This window comes from Typopeltis vanoorti, chromosome 16 (assembly GCF_054136105.1).
Source record: "Typopeltis vanoorti isolate ZY-2024b chromosome 16, IOZ_Tvanoo_1.0, whole genome shotgun sequence".
Taxonomy (NCBI): domain Eukaryota; kingdom Metazoa; phylum Arthropoda; class Arachnida; order Uropygi; family Thelyphonidae; genus Typopeltis; species Typopeltis vanoorti.
The window spans coordinates 112,291,658-112,311,012 of NC_143564.1; the positions used below are offsets into that span (position 1 = coordinate 112,291,658).

General features: G+C 32.6%; 1 protein-coding gene across 1 annotated transcript in view; it reads left to right on the forward strand.

The window, feature by feature from the left end:
- Window positions 1–19,355, forward strand: part of Cbp80 (Nuclear cap-binding protein subunit 1) — a 462,862-nt gene that overhangs the window by 135,369 nt on the left and 308,138 nt on the right. The window contains exons 7-8 of the mRNA XM_090406510.1: window positions 180–227; window positions 336–409. Of these exons, the coding sequence (XP_090262636.1) occupies window positions 180–227; window positions 336–409 (122 nt within the window). The remainder of the gene's footprint in view (window positions 1–179; window positions 228–335; window positions 410–19,355) is intronic.

Genomic DNA, 19,355 nt, shown 5'->3' on the forward strand with positions numbered 1-19,355 from the left:
GAAATTTACTAAAACACTTGTCAGTGAAAATAATAAGTTGAATTAGGAAGTGTAAACAGTGTTAAAATAAAGTTATTGATATCAAAGGATATATGAACATATAGTGAATGTGGTAAAATAATAGTCCAAAAGCAAGATGGTTTATTTTGTTTTATTGTTTTTTTTTTTTTTTTACATAGGTTCGTTCTGATTGGTATACATATACAGTGCTTTGTGTTTTGCCTTGGGTAAGTTCACAAGATAAATTTATGTTTTAAATATGTTTTAAATGTTTGAATTGATTAGGGAAAGGAAAACAAAAGAGAAAGCTTAATTGTATTTTAATGTGAAACTAGGTTGGAAGAGAATTGTATGAGAAAAAAGATCAAGAATTGGACCATTTGTTACGGACAATTGATGTGTACATAAGGTAATTGTGAATTTTGCCAAATATTGGTATCAGTAAATAAGATGACATCCCCCTCCCTCTTCATATAGCAACTCAAAGTTATTACTTCCTATGTTGTAATATTAGTATAGTAGCTCAAAAACATTTGGATGTGGTAGATATTTTGAATTTATGATGTTGTATACTAGAATAGAACTTCTTTTACATATGACTATTGCATTCTGATCTGTCAGACTCATGAGGTTCATTGTAAAAAAAAAAAAAAAAAAAGTGTTAATCTTTTGCTTTTTGTAAGTCTACTTCTTTATATTTTGTTTCCTTCATACCTGAAGAAGCTTTATTGACTAGGATGAAATTAATTGTTGATCATAATACACTTCGTTTTGTGTTTCCTCTTCTGGCTCCAGTCATATGAACATTTCTATGTGTGTGTGTGTGTGTGTGTGTGTATTAAATACCATCTCTTTGTACATAAAGAAGAGTGAAACTGTAAAATAGAATTCATTTATACACTAATATTGAGGGCTCTGAGGAATTTGATGGAGTTATTATCTGGACTGGCAGCATCATATTAAAAAATGAATATACTAGAAGCAATTTCATTAATAATCAAGAATTATGTCAGAAGTCCTTCGTTTTATTGAGTATTTAAATGGAATGGAATAGTGGATTATTTTCAAACTTCAGGAAGTAAATGGCAAAAGAAAAGGCACAGAAGCGTACATTTATTCATTCATTTGAGGCTGACTTAGAAAGCAGAGAAACTGAACTAATCAAATTGCAGACTACTTAGGTAAAATGCCAGCAATATAATCTTGACTTTATTATAATAATCAGAAACCTATTCCTCCTCTAAGGATGCATTCCAGGAAATATTTTTATAACCTTCATTTGAAACTAACATAGAAATATTGCAGAATTATTTTGAAGAATGCAAATGATATCCTTGTAATGACATCTTCTCTATGGGAAGGTAAAAAATCCTTTGTTTTGGTTTTACAATTCTGCACTTTCAGGGGCATTTAGTTTTTTTTTAATCTTTCACAAACAGAAAATACAAATTAGAATAATGGTTTGCATATCTGGGTGATTACATTTACTCCTTATTAAATAAATTATACTTGCTTAGAAGTTATATTCTTGTTTAATCATTTATCCAAGTGTAAGCAAACAAAGTTTGCACATGAAGCATCTTTATGACTGGGTTACTTGTATATGAAGACTATTGGCTTCAATTGCCTTATTATCCCTCCCATAATGCAAAGTATGCTTCATTTTGGATAGGTACGTTGCTATGTATTATGGGAAGAGTCACTACCCAGACTGGTTTTGACCTTTATTGAGGTCTCATCAGTGATATATAGTTTGAATTAATGCAGAATGAATGAATGAATGAAACAACAGGAAAAAGGCTAAAAGTTCATCATGCTTTTCCTCCAAGACTGTATGATCTTCTTAAATTGCTTAAAGAAAATGTTCCATTCAGACCTATTGCAAACTGTGAATGGGATGTCCAATGTATAAAGTCTCAAAATACCTGTGTTTACTGGAAATTCTGCTTCCTTCAGAAAAAATTCTATAGATTTTAAGAATAAAATTTCCTTACAACCCACAGATCTTTCTAGTAAATTTGATGTAATCTCATTCTTTATCACTCTGTGAAATACGATTCAATTACTTCATGACTTTCCTCCTGATGTTGTATTATTTGACTTTGTCATTAATGTAGGATACTTTAGATGCCAGAATAAATTGAATAAACAGATAGAGAGAACAGCTATGGGGTATCCCCTTTCCCCAACTTTAGCCAGTTACTTTATGGAACATTTTGTACAACATATTCTGGATGTTTCTTCACCTAAACCATCGATTTGGTACAGCTATGTTGATGATGTGTTTGCTGTATGGATAAGGAGGAATTCCATACAGCAAACACATCATCAACATAGCTGTATGTGTTTGCTGTATGTATGGAATTCCATACAGCAAACACATACAGCTATGTTGATGATGCGTTTGCTGTATGGAATTCCTCCTTATCTGATTTCCATGAATTTCTTGAAAAATTAATTCAATAAACTCAAATTTACCCTGGAAGTAGAAGATAACAAATGTTTTCTGGATGTTCTCATTCAGTGTCAGCCAAATGATAGTCTATAGTTCTAAGTGTGTATATATATATATATAAAAACAACTCATAGTGGTAAATACATTGATTCTAACTCACTTCATCACTCTTGTCAGAAATATGGTGTAATCAAATCTTTAGTTGACAAAGCTCATAATGTATGTTCCACAGTTTCTCTTCTAAACAAAGAATTGTTTATTATCAGAACTGTACCTTTATTTCTAATGGTTATAATGCAGAAACTATCGAAAAAAACAATAATTATGGCCATCGTCTTAACCTGTCTCAAGAAGGAATTACTAGAATTTGTATTCCATATATTAAAGGACTCAGAAAAAAGAGCAAGACTACTTTGACACAATCTTTTTGTCTGCTTTGCAAATTTAATACCTTCCTTATCTCACCCAAAGACAAACATCCTCCTGGAGCTTACAGAATTCCCTGCTCTTGTGGCTTATATTATTATGGAAAAATTTGTTGTTCTGCACAAATTTGTCTTGAAGAACACCAGAAGTAGATTTCACTTAAAGAATCCAACAAATCCAGTTTAGCATGCCACGCATTATCTACAAAACACAGGATTCATTAGAACAAAACCAAAGTGTTACACAAAAGTTATTTTCTTCTGGAAAGACCGTACAAGGAAGCTGTGAAGCACACATTTACAACCCAAACCTGAATAACAACAATTGCATAAAAATTTCTCGGTTTTGGGAGCTTATACTGACTAATACTCACATTCATATCCTTTATTTGTAATTAATTTTTTGTTTATATTTAAAAATAATTTATTAACTAAAGTAATTATTTGGACAATAGATCAAGTGTTAACTAATAAATATTTATTAAACCTACTAGTTTCACAAAACTTTATTTGTTGGCATCTTCAGGGTACAAGCACTTAGGTTAAAAAACATTACTCAAATATGAATAACTGTAAAATTCTGATGATTATAGTATTGCGTGTACATGATTAACTGGGTGTTGCTAAGGAACATTCTGTAGTTTGTATTGAAGTTCATTTTCTGTATGTTAAGAGATCTAATTAGGGTTTTCCATATCTCATGTACGTGCGATACATGTATCACTCACGTTCAATGCTATTTTAGTTTGTAACTATAATCGTTAGAATTTTACAGTTATTCATATTTGTGTAATGTTTTTTAACCTAAGTGCTTGTACCATGAAGATGCCAACAGCTAAAGTTTGGTGAAACTAGTAGGTTTAATAAATATTTATTAGTTAACACTTGATCTATTATCCAAATAATTACTTTAGTTAGATGATCAAGAAAATAAACATTCATTATGAATTTATTAACTAAATTATACTGTAACTTATTTTGGATATCTATTAATGCAGATGGAGCTATTCTCCTGCAGCAAATAGTGCACATAATATCATGCATTTTCAATTGAATTGTTCTTTTTTTTTGTGTTTTCCTATAATTGTATTGACAGTGGCTATGAAACTTAGCTGAAAATTTTTCAAATAAAGACATTTAAGTTAAATATAAGTGCTGCTAATAATATTTTATGATAAACATTGTGAATTTCAAAGAAAACATCAGCATTCTTTTGACTCGAGACTTCTGCAACGTTTTGCTGTCTTTGAGATGTCATCATTCCATGTTTTGCCTTTTTTTTTGGGGGGGGGGTCATATTGGAAGTATGATGATTCATCGCCATTCAGAATTTTTTCTAAAATGGTATGATCTTGGTCGACCATTCCAAAAACATTCACTCTGCTCAGGAGTCAAAGAATGTGGTTCAAATTGTGAACAAACCTTTTGTTATTATTATTATGGATACCTCCAAGACTCATCCGAGGGAGGGGACACTACTCTCCAACTCCAAATTTTTACCAGAAAAATTTCACACACTACATTCTTTCTGATATTCAATTTCTTTGCAGTCATTCTAGTGGTGATTCAATGATTGCTATTAATAAGTTCACAAACTTTTTCCACATATTCATTGGTCAAACTGACAGGCATTCCTTGTTTTGGATTGTCTTCTGTTGAATCCCCCACCATTTTGAAATCATGTGAACCACTCACACTATCATACCATTGGAAAGAGCACACTCTAGCATTCATTCAGATATATAAATAAGGTGGCTTGTATATTGAGCAATTTAAAAAAAAAAATTGGATAGAAATTGTGATAATTCAACTTATATTTCATTTCTCCTTTGTTCATAATATAACAGTTTCTGTGTTAATACTCCTGTCTCAAAATTTACTTTATTAATTTCACTTGTCTTCATCTCCACTTTGAGACATTAGAGAAGGCAGCTGACACAACAAAAAAGGAAAAGTTGGTCCTTGTTGGAGATCTAAACATCAAAGTAGGAAAATGATTACCAGACATATAAGAATGTTTTGGGAAAATTTGGAGAAAAGAGCAAACCTGCTAGATTTCTGCTCAGGACATGGACTAGTTATAACTACACCATTTTCCAACATAAAAATGTATTCAAATTCTCATGGTGAGAAGATGCAAGGAATAAGAAAAGTCTCATTGACTTTGTTATTGTCAACAGTGATGTTTTCCCACTGATTCAGGACAGAAGAGTATACAGAGGATTTGACATAGGAAGTGATCACCATTTAATGTCGAGCAAGATGAAATTGAACTTCATATTGAAAAGAAGGGTTTGTAAGAAAGTTTTGAAACGAATCAAAGTTGAACAGCTATCAGATGTGAACTGTAGACTCAAATACACAAATATTATTCAAAAACCAAACTTTGGAGATTTAGTGGCAAATCCTAAAGACTACTTTGACTGATTCAACCAGAAAGGCATCTGGTGAAGTAATCTGCAAGAATAGAAAAATCAGAACTCCATGGTGGACTCAGCAAGTTAAAGGAGCAGTCAAGGAAAAGAAGAAAGCATCTAGAAAGTTCCTGGCAAGTAAATCAGCTTGTGCTGCTCTTAGGAAGATATTTATTTTTTATGTTCTTACTTTGGTAAGAATATAGAAAATAAATATCAGGAAGGTGGTAAAATACTCTGGAGTCTATCGAAAAAGTTCAGAAATGGAGGAAAGAGTAATGTAAAAGGAATTAGAAATAATAAAGGGGACCTGAAAACTGAGGATAAAGATATTCTTGATGTATGGAGTAACTACTTTGAAAGCTTGCTAAATGAAACAAACTGCGACAGCATGGTAGAAGAAAACACTCAGCAGGAATGCCATCTGGAATATATATCAATACTTGAAGTAGAAAAAGCAATCACAAACTTGAAATGTGGAAAGACAGCTGGAGTAGATAATATTTGACCAGAAATGCTAAAATATGAAGGTATAGAAGTTTTGCAGTGGCTACACTGCATAATTCAAAAGGCCTGGTCAGACGGTCAAATTCCAGATGATTGGAGTAGAGTACCCATCTATTAAAAAAAGGGGATTAAAGCTGAATGTGAAAATTACAGCAGAATTTCTCTCTGAGTGTTCCTAGCAAGATTTATGCAAATATTCTTGAGAAACAGCTAATAAAAATTCTTGCACATAAGCTTGGAGAAGAATGAGCTGGGTGTAACTCAAATAGAGGTTGTCAGGGTGAGGTTTTCACTTTAAGACAAATAGTTAAGAAATTATGGGAATATAACAAGGATTTATATTAAGTTTTGTAGATCTAGAAAAGACATATGAAAGTGCCAAGAGGAAAACTGTTCAAAACACTCCAGGTTATATGGTATAAATGGCACATTATGTCAAGCAATACGAAGTCTCTACATGAGTTGAAAATTAGCAGTTAGAATTCAAGGAGATACAGGAAGATAGTTTACTGTTAAGTCAGGTATGCGACAAGAGTGTACATTATCTTCGCTGTTATTTGTCATCTATATGGATCACATTATGAAAGAAAGTAGTATTAAACCTGAAATCAAAATTGGAAATGTTAATGTCAGCTCTTTACTTTATGTATATGATGTTATACTCCTAAATAAATCCTGGACAAGTCTGCAGATTCCCTGATCAAATTGAATTACTGCTATAATAAATTTGGTATGAAAAATGATTTTCATAGACATTGAAAATAAGCAGAAACATTGAAAGCATCAACGGTATCCTGAATGGAGAACCTATAGAACAAGTAAAACATTTCAGCCATTTTGGCACACTTTTCAGTGAAGATGGCCAATTAAATTTAGGAAATAGACAGCAGAATTAGCAAAGCTGGTATGATAGGAAGTCAACTGAATAAATTTATATGGAAAAAGAGAGAGATTAGTCAAAACACTAAATAGCTGTATACAAGACAGTGTTCAAACCAATCTTAACTTATTGATCTGAGAGCTGGGTCAGAAGTAAAACACTTGACCAAAGATTGGAGACCATAGATATGAGAGTCCCAAGAAAGATTAGGGGACTGAACAGATGGCATCAGTGGCAGTATCATTAAAAATGAGGCTATTAGGAAAGAATTTGACATTGTTAGCATTCAGGAATGTGTTAGCGAGTTAATCTCAGGTGGTATGGCCACTTAAACAGAATGGGAGAGGAAAGATTAGCTAAACAAGTGTTCTTTGTCAGGATGGCAGGAAAAATACCCAGACCAAGATGTAGGTGGATTGACACAGTAAAAAGTGTCTCAATAGACAGAAATATTGGAATGTTGATCGGGAGTTTGTAATGATGTAGCTTTTCATGTAGTACTATCATAAGATCTTGTACATCCTCTAAGAGCATATGTCAGGAATTCAATGATGATGATGATCAATATTGTTATTATTAAGACAGTTTCTAACTTTAGTTAATGTTATAAAGTATCTAAATTTGGCAGCATTTTGTAATGGTGATGGAGACAATGCACAGATTTGACAGTTTTTCAAGTTCATTACATTTAGGCCAGCAAATATCAAGGAACTATCATTAGTTTACTTTAATAGACTGAATCTGTATAATAAATTTTTTTCTGACCTGAAGATTTATTTTACACATCATTTCGTCCTACCTGTTAGGAGAGTGCAGTGGACTTATACTAGCAGTTTTGAAGCTGGTGTGCACATGGGTAGATATTGAGGCATCATTGCAGCCAAGCAACAGCTGTTTGTTTCATTGCTTGTTGTGATTGAAATTAGAATTGGGGGGGGGGGGGGAGTTGTACTGTTTAGAGAAGAGAAAGAGTTATAAGAACAAAATTAGAGACCGATATATTTATCAGAAAGTAAATTTCTTCGAATGGTATACATCCACCAGAAGATAAAAATTTAGAAAAAGGCCTCAAATATTGTTTTTATTTTATTGTATTAAATTTTTTTTTTAAGGCTAAACAGTTGTTCAGGTTTGGAAAGAGCCATTTCCATTACGAATTTTGGTCTAGCGTTTGTTTGTTTGTTTGTTCCTGTCAACAGATGAAACTGAAGAAAGAACATTTGTTGCAAAACAGAAAGTTGTATTTTCTTCTAAATTGTGTTCTTCATGGTAGCATACATTATCAGAATAGTGAAGAAAAGAAAAAATAAATAAACTATTATTTAGACAAAGAAAGGAACTGAATTCATAATGAAGAATTGTTTAGAGAACTGTAAAGTCAACAGTTTATTCTGTTTTCTTTTCATGGATAACTTTCTGGAGCAGGGTAATTTTACTGATAATGTTGACTTTGAATTAGTGAGATGGTTTTCATATTGCAAATTGAATAAACGGATTATATTTGTAAGTTAAAGTTGTTAATCCTAAAGGAATTTTACAAAGAAATTTTTTTTTGCTGTTTTCTTTGTTAGAGAGTCTGCACAGTTAGCTGAGTGGCTATGTGCTTTGCAACCATGTGCCTGAGCAGCTTAGGATCTTTCTCAGACATAGCCACGTTAGCTGGTCTTGGGCGTAAACTGCAGGGTTTTTCCTCACACAAGCAGACAAGCAGCCTTGAAAACATAACGCTTCTACAGACATAGGATACATCAGGAAGCATAAGGCCAACCACCTTATTCTTGTTATAATGATTGTGGTTATAAGGAATAGAAACCCTCGATGCTGTAAAGGTAAAAGAAGGAAAGATAAAGAAAGAAAGAAAGTTTGTTAGAGAACTTTTTTTTTTAATTCCTGAAATAAAATTTAAATTTTCTGATATTAATACCAGAATCATGTTTAATATTTTTATTTGTAAACTTTTCGGTCATAACCATTGTCAATAAAGTTATAGGAAGACTCTAAAAGAACAACAATTTAATTGAAAGCCCGTGATATTATGTGCACTATAGGCTTCAGGAGAATAGCTCCATCTGCATTAATAGATATTCAAAATTAATTACAATTAAGGAACACATGAATGATGAGTATTAGTTAATATAACTTCTCAATATTGAGAAAATTTTTGGCAATCTCTTTTGTTCAGGTTCAGGTTGTGAATGTGTGCGTTACAGCTTTCTTTGTAGGATCTTTCCAGAAGGAAGTAACTTTTCTGTAACATTTTGGTTTTGTTGCACTGAATTGGTGTTTTCTACATAAACTTTCTGGAGCAGGGTAATTTTACTGATAATGTTGACTTTGAATTAGTAGGCTTGCTAAACCGGATTTGTTGGGTTCTTTAAGACATATGTATTCTTGATTTCTTCAAGACAAATTTGTGCAGATTGACCAGTTTGTCCATAAGAACATAAGCCACAAAAACAGAGCATTCTGTAAATTCTAGTATAAGATGGAGAAGGATATTTGTCTTTTGATGAAATAAAGAATATATTAAGTTTGTGAACTGGATACAAAGTGCCTTGTACGTTAATCTGTCAAAGTAATCTTACTATTTTTTCTGAAAGTCCCTTAACATATAGAATACAAATTCTGGTAATTTCTTCTTGAGGAAGGTTAGGACGACAGCCATAATTATTGATTTTTTTTTTTTGATAGTTTTTTTCATTTTGACCATTAACAATACAGGTAGTTCTGATAATAAGCAGTTCTTTGTTTAGAAGAGAATTTCCAGAACATATTTATGAGCTCTGTCAACTAAAGATTTGATTACACCATATTTCTGACAAAGGTGATGGTACGAATTAGAATCGATGTATTTACCAGTATAAGTTGGTTTTTTATATATTGAGAACTATAGACTACCATTTGGCTGACATAGAATGAGAACATCCAAAAAAGAAAGACATTTGCTGTCTTCTACTTCCAGGGTAAATTTGATTCTTGGGTTTATTGAATTAATATTTTGACGAAATTGATGGAGATCAGACAAGGAAGAGTTCCATACAGCAAACACATCCTCGGTGTATCTGTACCAAACCGATGATTTGAGTGAAAAAACATCAAGAATATGTTGTCCAAAATGTTCCATAAAGTAATGGCTAGAGTTGAAGAAAAGGGATACCCCATAGCTGTTCCCTCTATCTGTTTATTCAGTTTATTCTGGCATCTAAAGTATCCTACATTAATGACAGTCAAATAATTTTACAATATCAGGAAGAAAGTCTTTATAAAGCAATTCAATATCTGTCAGAGGGATATTTATAAAGAGTGAGATTACATCAAAACTTACTAGAAGATCTGTGGGTTGTAAAGATAATCATGACATTTTATTCTTAAAATATTGAATTATTTATGAAGAAAGCAGAATTTCCAGTAAATGTAAAAAGAAGATTAGATAAATATTTTGAGACTTTATTAAGGGATAACTATCTGAGACAGCATGTAATTGAAAATACTAGGGGTTTGAATGCAGATCACAACAGGTCTTAATGGCACATCTCCTAGATTATATAGCCTTCCTAAATTGCATAAAGAAGATGTGCCTTTTTTTTTGTGATGTTCTTCAAGACAAATTTGTGCAGATTTGACCAGCTTGTCCATAAGAACATAAGCCACAAGAGCAGAGCGTTCTGAAAGTCTTTTCAGAAAAAATAGCAAGATTACTTCGACAGATCAATGTACAAGGCACTTTTTGTCCAGTTCACAAACTTAATACATTTTTTATGTCATCAAAAGACAAATATCCTCCTCTTTCTTATACTGGAGTTTACAGAATCCCGTGCTCTTGTGATTTGTTCTTATGGACAAACTGGTCAATCTGCACAAATTCATCTTGAAGAACATCAAGAATACGTACCTCTTAAAGCAGTGCTTCCCAAACTTATGGATGTAAAGGCCACTTTGGAAAAATTAAAATATTTCATGGCTCCATCGAAAAAAAAAGTTGTAATACAGACATATTATTATTATAATATTTATTGTATTTATGGTCAATACAAAACATACACAATGAATATTGCAAAAATCAAATGCAAATATTACATTTTTAGCATCTTACATACACATTTGACATGGCATACTTTATCTTAAAACATTTTAAATTTGCTTTCATTATTTCGTGCCCCCTCAACAAAACTAACGAACTCTAAGGGGGCTGCAGCTCACAGTTTGGGAAGCACTGTCTTAAAGAACCCAACAAATCTGGTTTAGCAAGCCACACTTTTATCTACAAAATACACAATTCAGTGGAACAAAACCAAAATATGTTACACAAAAGTTACTTTCTTCTGGAAAGACTCCAAAGAAAGCTGTGAAACACATTCACAACCCGAACCTGTACAAAAGCAATTGCCTAACACTTCAGTTTTGGGAAGTTATATTAACTAATACTCACCATTCGCATGTCCCTTAATTGTAATTAAATTTTGCTTATATTTTAAAAATAATTAACTTAATTAATTTATTGTAATTTATTTTGAATATCTATTAATACAGATGAGCTATTCTCCTGCAGCCTATAAGTGCATATAATATCGTGTGCTTTCAGTTAAATTGTTGTTCTTTTTAGAGTTTTCTTATAACTGTATTGACAATGGCTATGAAACTTTGCCGAAAATTTTACAAATAAAAATATTAAATGTAAGTTATTCTGGTATTAATATTTTTTGATGAATTCTTCTGCTTGCATCTCGATTTTTAGACAAATTCTTATTTTATGAGACTGAGATAGCTGACTGTAATATGTTAGATTTTAAATGTTTGTGGAAACCAGAATTGTTTTAAAGTAAATAAATATATTGGAAAAGAATCAGAAATATTTAAATAATATTTATGGTACAAGCCTAACCTTTTTGTAGGTTCAGAGAAATGTACATTACACACTTAAGGAAATATGTAATAATTAAATGCACAAGATAATATATATTTCATTTATTCATTTAATTTTACCAGGTTAAAATGATGTACTATTTTTCCCAATTCTATTTATAGTTTGCCTGTTAAAAAATAAATAAATAAAAATAAAAAACAACTCTCATTATTTGATGGGCACACTATGTATATTGTCGTTAGCATATGGGGGTATTCGGTATAGCATTATTGGCATTTGAATCCGAGACGAGGTATTAGTCAAAAGTTGCTTCTTCCTAGCTCGAAGCCATTTCTGGTTACTATCATTCCCAAAAGTGTTCTCTATCTGTAGAGATCTGTGTGTTCAAGAGGCTGGTTTGCCTGTTTTGAGGAATAAAAACTATCTACATCCATATGAAACAAGTTAACTCATTTTTAGTCAAAAATGCCTGATAAAGGTTCCTCATATAGAATAGAAATGGAATCCAGCTCTTTCTGACCAAAGGGTTTTATCTATACTGACTAAGTTATGTAAGCTCTACTATTTATATGGAAAGTGAGAGAGTGATTATTAGTCATTTGTAAAGATTTGTTGTGTATTTTTAAATAAATAATTTGCTTTTTTCTTGATTTGAATAAATCAAGATTCTTTCATGTTTGTGCATTTGCTAAACCAGATGTGAACCTTATTATGATCATGGGAAAAATCTTCTCTTTTTAATATTGATAGTGAAGGTTATAGAGAAATAATTAACGGATATGAAAATTTGTACAATGCTGCCACTGGTTGCATAAACTCTACAGTTAATGCAGCCATTGATAGGAATGTACAAAATTTTATGCTGAAGCTTGAAATGATGAGGGGGGGGGGAATTACGAAACATAAAAAATTTTACTGAGTCAGCAAATGTCTAAGAGAAAAGAAAAGCCCTAAAATGGAAGGAAGAGAAGAGCATAAAAGGAGTTAAATAATAATGGTAATATCATAATAATATGGATTACATTCTGTTGGAACATTTTTTACCACTGTCAGTCATTACTTATCTCAGTTAATAATCCTAAGTAATCACTCGAATGAATATATTCTAATATCTGAGTAATTGCTTAGGATTATTAATTGAGGTAAGTAGTAACCACACACTGGTAAAAAATTTTCAAACAGAATGTAATCCAGCATACGCATCAGTACTTCAGGTAGAAAATGCCTTTAGAAACTAGATATATGAAAAAGTATTTGGAGTAGATAGTCAACTAGAAATGCTCAAAATATGGAGGTATAAAAGTTTTGCAGTTGCTGCATTGTATAATTTAGGTCAAATTCTGGATGTTTGGTGCATAGACTTCTTAAGTGTGTGCATATCTGTAAAAATGGGAAATAAAATAGTGTGAGAAGATTTGAGAAAAGAAACTTGGGATAGAACATGCTGAGTTCATACTAAACAAAGATTGTTAGGATCAGATTTTTACTTTAAAAAGACAAGTGAGAAATTATGGTAATATAACAAGGATTTGTAAGGATGGAAATATAATAAGGAAAGTTTTGTTGAGTTAAGGGGATAATAAATCCCTCATTATTTTAAAGCGGGATACAAAACTCGGAGATCGAAATCTAAGAGTTTCATGCCGAAGAACTATCAGCGAGTCCAAGCGTAAGTCAACACCTGAGTAGAGGGCAACTCGGAGCAAAGGTGGAGCAAGATCCATCACTATCCTTAATATTTTCTCATAACGTAAAATGCAGCTCCTAGGAGATGTATTACTGTTTTACATTATGAGCAGAGGTCACTACCCAGACCGGTTTTGACCTTTATTGAGGTCTCATCAGTGAGTAGGTGGAACTGGATAATACCAAGGTTTAAGTGAAACAAACCTACATACCCCTACTATACGAATTGCCAGAACAGTGTACCCATATATTATTACTACGATAAAGAGCCAAGAGGCTATTTTTTTTTCCAGCAGCGTAAATTAAGTTAAGGGGATAATAAATCCTTCATTATTTTAAAGCCGGATACGAAACTCTGAGATCAAAATCTAAGAGTTTCATGCCCAAGAACTATTGGCGAGTCCAAGCGTAAGTCAACACCTGGGTAGTACAATACTAGGGCAACTCGGAGCAAAGGCAGAGCAAGCTCCATCACTATCCTTAATATTTTCTCATAATGTAAAACACAGCTCCTAAAGGTCGAAACCAGTCTGGGTAGTGACCTCTCCTCATAATGTAAAACAGTAATACATCTCCTAGGAGCTGCGTTTTACATTATGAGAAAATATTAAGGATAGTGACAGAGCTTGCTCCACCTTTGCTCCGTGTCACCCTAGTGTTGTACTACCTAGGTGTCGACTTACACTTGGACTCGCCGATAGTTCTTCGGCATGAAACTCTTAGATTGCGATCTCCGAGTTTCGTATCCGGCTTTAAAATAATGAGGGATTTATTATCCCCTTAACTTAATTTATGCCACCGGGAAAAAATAGCCTCTTGGCTCTTTATCGAAAGTTTTGTTGGTTCAGAAAAGGTATATGACAGGATGCTAAGCAAAAGGCTTTTCCAAGTGTTCAAAGATAACTGTAGTAGGTCATTATACATTGCAATTACATAGTAGTTATATAAGTCATCAGTTAGAATTAAAGGAGGTATCAGAATATGGTTTGATATAAAATGTGGTGTAAGACAAGGGTACATGCTATTTCACAGATCACATTATGAAGGAATATGACATTAAACCTGATATTAAAATCAAAGATATTCAGCTCATTTTTACTTTATGCAGATAATATAATGATGATAATGATTTAACCCTTCAGTCATGTCCAACTCTTGGTAACTTTGTAGGCACATGTCCTTGCCACAGTATTTCTGGTGACATTTTTACAGGGTAGTTCAACATTGCTTCCCCTTTTCCCCCATTTTATCCAATCTTGGGATGGCATATAGCTGACGAATCAGGCCTAAGGCTGGGTCATAAGTATTCATAGCTGTAAGTCCGGCCCTATGTTTGTTCGTTCGCAGGGCCAGTTTACCTGTTCTGAGGGATGAAGAATCCGAGTTTTCAGGTGAAAAAAATCCTCTACCTTCGTATGAGACCAACTAACTCACCTTTAGTTGAAAGAGACCAGATAATGACCACATCATGGACATGAATCGGACCCAGGTCTTTCCAAAGATGATATAATACTTCTAAATAAATCCAGTAGAAGTCTTTGGAGTTTTTCCACTAAACTAAATAACTGCTGTAAAAAATTTGGCATTAAAATCAGCAATAAAAAGATATGGTGAAAAGCTAGTTGAATAAAATGTATGTAATAAGAGAGAGCTAAGTTTCTCTTCGACAACACTAATTTACAATATAAAAAACAATATTCATCCAAATGATGAATCTGAGAGTTGAGTAAGAAATAAATTAGCTGATCAAAGACTAGAGACCTCAGATATGAGGGCTTTTTTGAGAAAAAATTAGGGGATGTGGACCAAATGCATCACTGGCAGTATCATATAAAACAGGGCTGTCCAAAGCACTGGCTGCATGCAGCCCCTGGTGCGATTTTGTGCGGCCTGTCTGGGGGTTTTGATTTTCACGAGTGAAAAAATAAAATAACAATTTGAACCAAATGCGTATTAGATTACTGAAATAAGAGCCAACAGGCTTTACTTCAGCGAAGTAAAATTATTCAAAATTAAGTGGATATTGAATACCACATTATTTCTTAGCCGAATAAGAAACTCAAAGATAGGAAATCTAATCTAAGAGTTTCATCCTGAAATAGAAAACTATATAAAGATCAGCGAGTCCAAGCGTAAGTTCTATTTCGGCATGAAACTCTTAGATTAGATTCCTATCTTTGAGTTTCTTATTCAGCTAAGAAATAGTGCATATTAGATATTTTAATGCTATCACTAATCGATAATTTCGATGTTGGTAATTTTATTTGGTGTTTTTACATCACTATATATCCATGTGTTTTTCAAATATTTGATGTGTCAAAGAAGCATTCTTACACTGTTTTGTTCCAACGCATATGCTCCAGGAGCCTTTTTTTTTTTTTTTTTTTTTGTGAAAGTCATGAATTTGACAGATCTGTCATGAATAACATTGTGTGTGTGTGTGGTCATTGAATAATAATTTAGTAAGTGTGATTAAAAAAAAAAAAAAGTAACATTCCTGCCTCAGATACTTCGCAAGTTGATATACAAAATATTGATAGAAATCGTATCGTAATTTAAATAATAGCAGTGTATAAGTATAAAGTATAACACATAAGTATAAAATTCTTAAGTTATTTTCAAATTATATTAATAAAATATTAATTTGATATAATAAATAAGGAATGTTTTATCATTTTACAAAAATATGACTTCTATTCTAAATTACAGATAATAAATCAATTTTGCTTCTCCCAAATTTAAGGTACCTACTTAAATTATTAATATTATTGTTGTTGTTATTTTAAAACATGTACACAACCTTAGTTGAAGTTTTATGATTGAATTTTGTTTAACAGTAGTGTGAGATGAACCCATAACATTTGTTAACTCAGGGTTTTATATATATATATATGTGTGTGTGTGTATATGTATGTATGTAACCCAGTAATATATCACTCAGGGTTATTATATATATATATGTAGAAAGTTTTTTACTTTTGGTGTATTATATGTTAAAGTTACCAAGAAATTTTATACTTGGTTTTAATCCTTTTCCCAAGTAAGCAAAACAAAGTTATGCGAGTGAAATATATTCATGTCTGAGCTACTTGTATATAGAGGCTGATGACTTCATATCACTTGCCCCTTTCAGCCATGTATAATGCAATGCCTAATGGGAAGGGCCACTACCCAGACCAGTTTCGACCTTTGTATAAGTCCTTATATAAGGACTGGCTTAAAGGGGCAAAGCAAGAATGCTTTCCATATTCCCTGTTGTCTGTTGAGGACAGTCTAAGGATAAGGTGTTATTGAGCTATAAAGCTCTGATCATGGCAAGAGGGTAACAGCATTAGCTGAGCCTCAGTTAGAACTTCATTGGCCACAGCATTGCCATCCATTACCCTCCCTGGGTACCAATTTTAGTCGCCTTGTTAAACATGCATTAGCTGCATTGGTGCTATACTTATCCCAGCAACCACACGGGGATTTTGACCTTTATTGAGGTCTCTTCAGTTATATATATCTCATATACAAGTAGACAAAAGGTGCTTGACCTTCTTAATAAAAATCTCTGAATGAGAGCAAGATGTAGAAAGTTTTTTACCTTGAGTTTATTATACGTTAAAGATGCAAGAAATTTTATACTTGGTTTTAATCCTGTTCCCAAGTAAGCCAAACAAAGTTTTGCACGTGAAATATGTTCACACCTGAATTTCTTGGTATCTTTAACGTATAATACACCCAAGGTAAAAAACTTTCTACATCTTTCTCTCATCCAGAGATTTTTATTAAGAAGGTCAAGTACCTTTTGTCTACTTGTATTGTATATGAGATATATATATATATATATATATATAACTTCTGCATTACTTCAACCATGGTATTTCTCCCAGGTAGTGGCCCTTCCCATTATGCATTGCATTATACATGCCTGAAAGGGAGTGTGCTTTGCATTATGGGATACATACTGAGGCAAGTGATATGAAGTCAGCAGCCTGTATGCACAAGTAGCGTAGACGTGAATATATTTCACTCACTTAACTTTGTTTTGCTTACTTTGGAAAAGGATTTGGAAAAAGATGACACCTTTTGTATTATATATATATATATATATATATATATATATGACTTCTGCATTACTTCAACCTTGGTATTTCTCCCAGGTAGTGGCCCTTCCCATTATGCATTGCATTATACATGCCTGAAAGGGGAGTGTGCTTTGCATTATGGGATACATACTGAGGCAAGCAAGTGATATGAATTCATCAGCCTGTATGTACAAGTAGTCCAGACGTGAATATATTTCACTCACTTAACTTTGTTTTGCTTACTTTGGAAAAGGATTAAAACCAAACATAAAATTTCTTAGTATCTTTAACATATATATATATATATATATATATATATATATTACACCGTCTTGTTTAGACTTCTCACATCACCTTAATGATCTTATATTGTGAATGCCTCAGCCCATACTTATTACAGGTGACTTTAATGGACACAACACTGTGGGGTATGTCAAAATGAATGGCTGCATCATTGAGTATGCTTGAAAATAACCTCTCTCTAAATAATTAATGCAATACTTTCTTTCATATGCCTACCCATTTGTATTCTGCAATACATTTTATAATCTGCTCTCCTGCTGTTCTTCCAGTATATATATGTATATATATTGGAAAAATCATCACTTCCAATATATATTGGAATTGATGATTTTTCTGTGATTTGCACTATATTATCCTCACAGGAATCATGTTCTCCTACATGAGAAAAATCAATGAGAGTGACTGGGAATACTTTTTCCTATCTTGCAAAATTTAATGATGATATCAGTGAAGCTGTGGTGTATCATCTGCAGTTTCAAAATCATCTCAATTTCCAAAACCAATGTAGAACCCTGAGTGCCAAGCGGCCAAAAACAGTTAAGACAGAGCATGGAGTATATTTCGCAGATACATTACCACATCAAATCTCATCATCATCATCAAATTCCTGATATGTACCCTCAAGGGATGTTTAGGAAATGATAGTACGACATGAAAAATTTACATCATTACTAACTTCCTATCTATAATTTTCCTCCAAATCAATCTATTACCTATCAAGACTCCAACATTATCAGATCTTATATTTCTAATTTCTAAGGCACTTTTTATTGTATCAATCGACCTATATCTTGGTCTTCCTCTGGGTTTTTTACCTGCCAACCTGGCAGAGAACAGTTGTTTTGCTAATCTTTCCTTTCCTCCTACTGTTAAAGTGACCATACTACCTCAGATTAGCTTTGCTAACACATTCCTGATGCTAACAATGTTAAGTTCATTCCTAATTTTCTGATCCTCGTTTTTAATTTGATATTGTTACTCACTGATGCCTTATTTTCATGCCGCTAATCTTTCTCAGGACTCTCATACTTTTGTTCTCAATTCTTTGGTCAAATGTTTTATTTCTAATCCAGCTCTCAGATCCATAAGTTGAAATTGGTTTGAACACTGTCTTGTATGCAGCTAATTTAGTGTTCTGACTTTCTCTCTTATTTCATATAAATTTATTCAGTTGACTTCCTACCATACCAGCTTTATTGATTCTGTTGTCTATATCCATATTTAATTTACCATCTTCAATAAAAATTTGATATAATGCCCAAATAGCTGAAATGTTTTACTTGTTCTATAAGTTCTCCATTCACGATGCCATTGATATTTTCAGTGCTTCTGCCTATTTTTATTGTCTTTGTCTTGTTATTGCTGACCTTCATATCAAATCTATTACAACAGTTATTCAATTTAGTCAGGGAATCTGCATAAAGTAAAGAACTGAGATTAACATCTCCAATTTTGATATTAGGTTTAATACCACTTTCCTTCATAATGTGATCCATATAGATAATGAATAACAAGGGAATAACGTACATACTTGTCTGACACCAGATTTAACATTAAACCATCATCCTGTACTTTCTTCAATTCTAACTGCTGACTTGCAACTCAAATAAAGACTAAGTATTGCTTGATTTAATGCCCCATTGACACCATATAACTGTAGCGTTTTGAATTGCTTTTCTCTTGGCACCTTGTCATATACCTTTCCAGATCTACAAAACTTAAATGCAGATCTTTGTTATATTTCCATGATT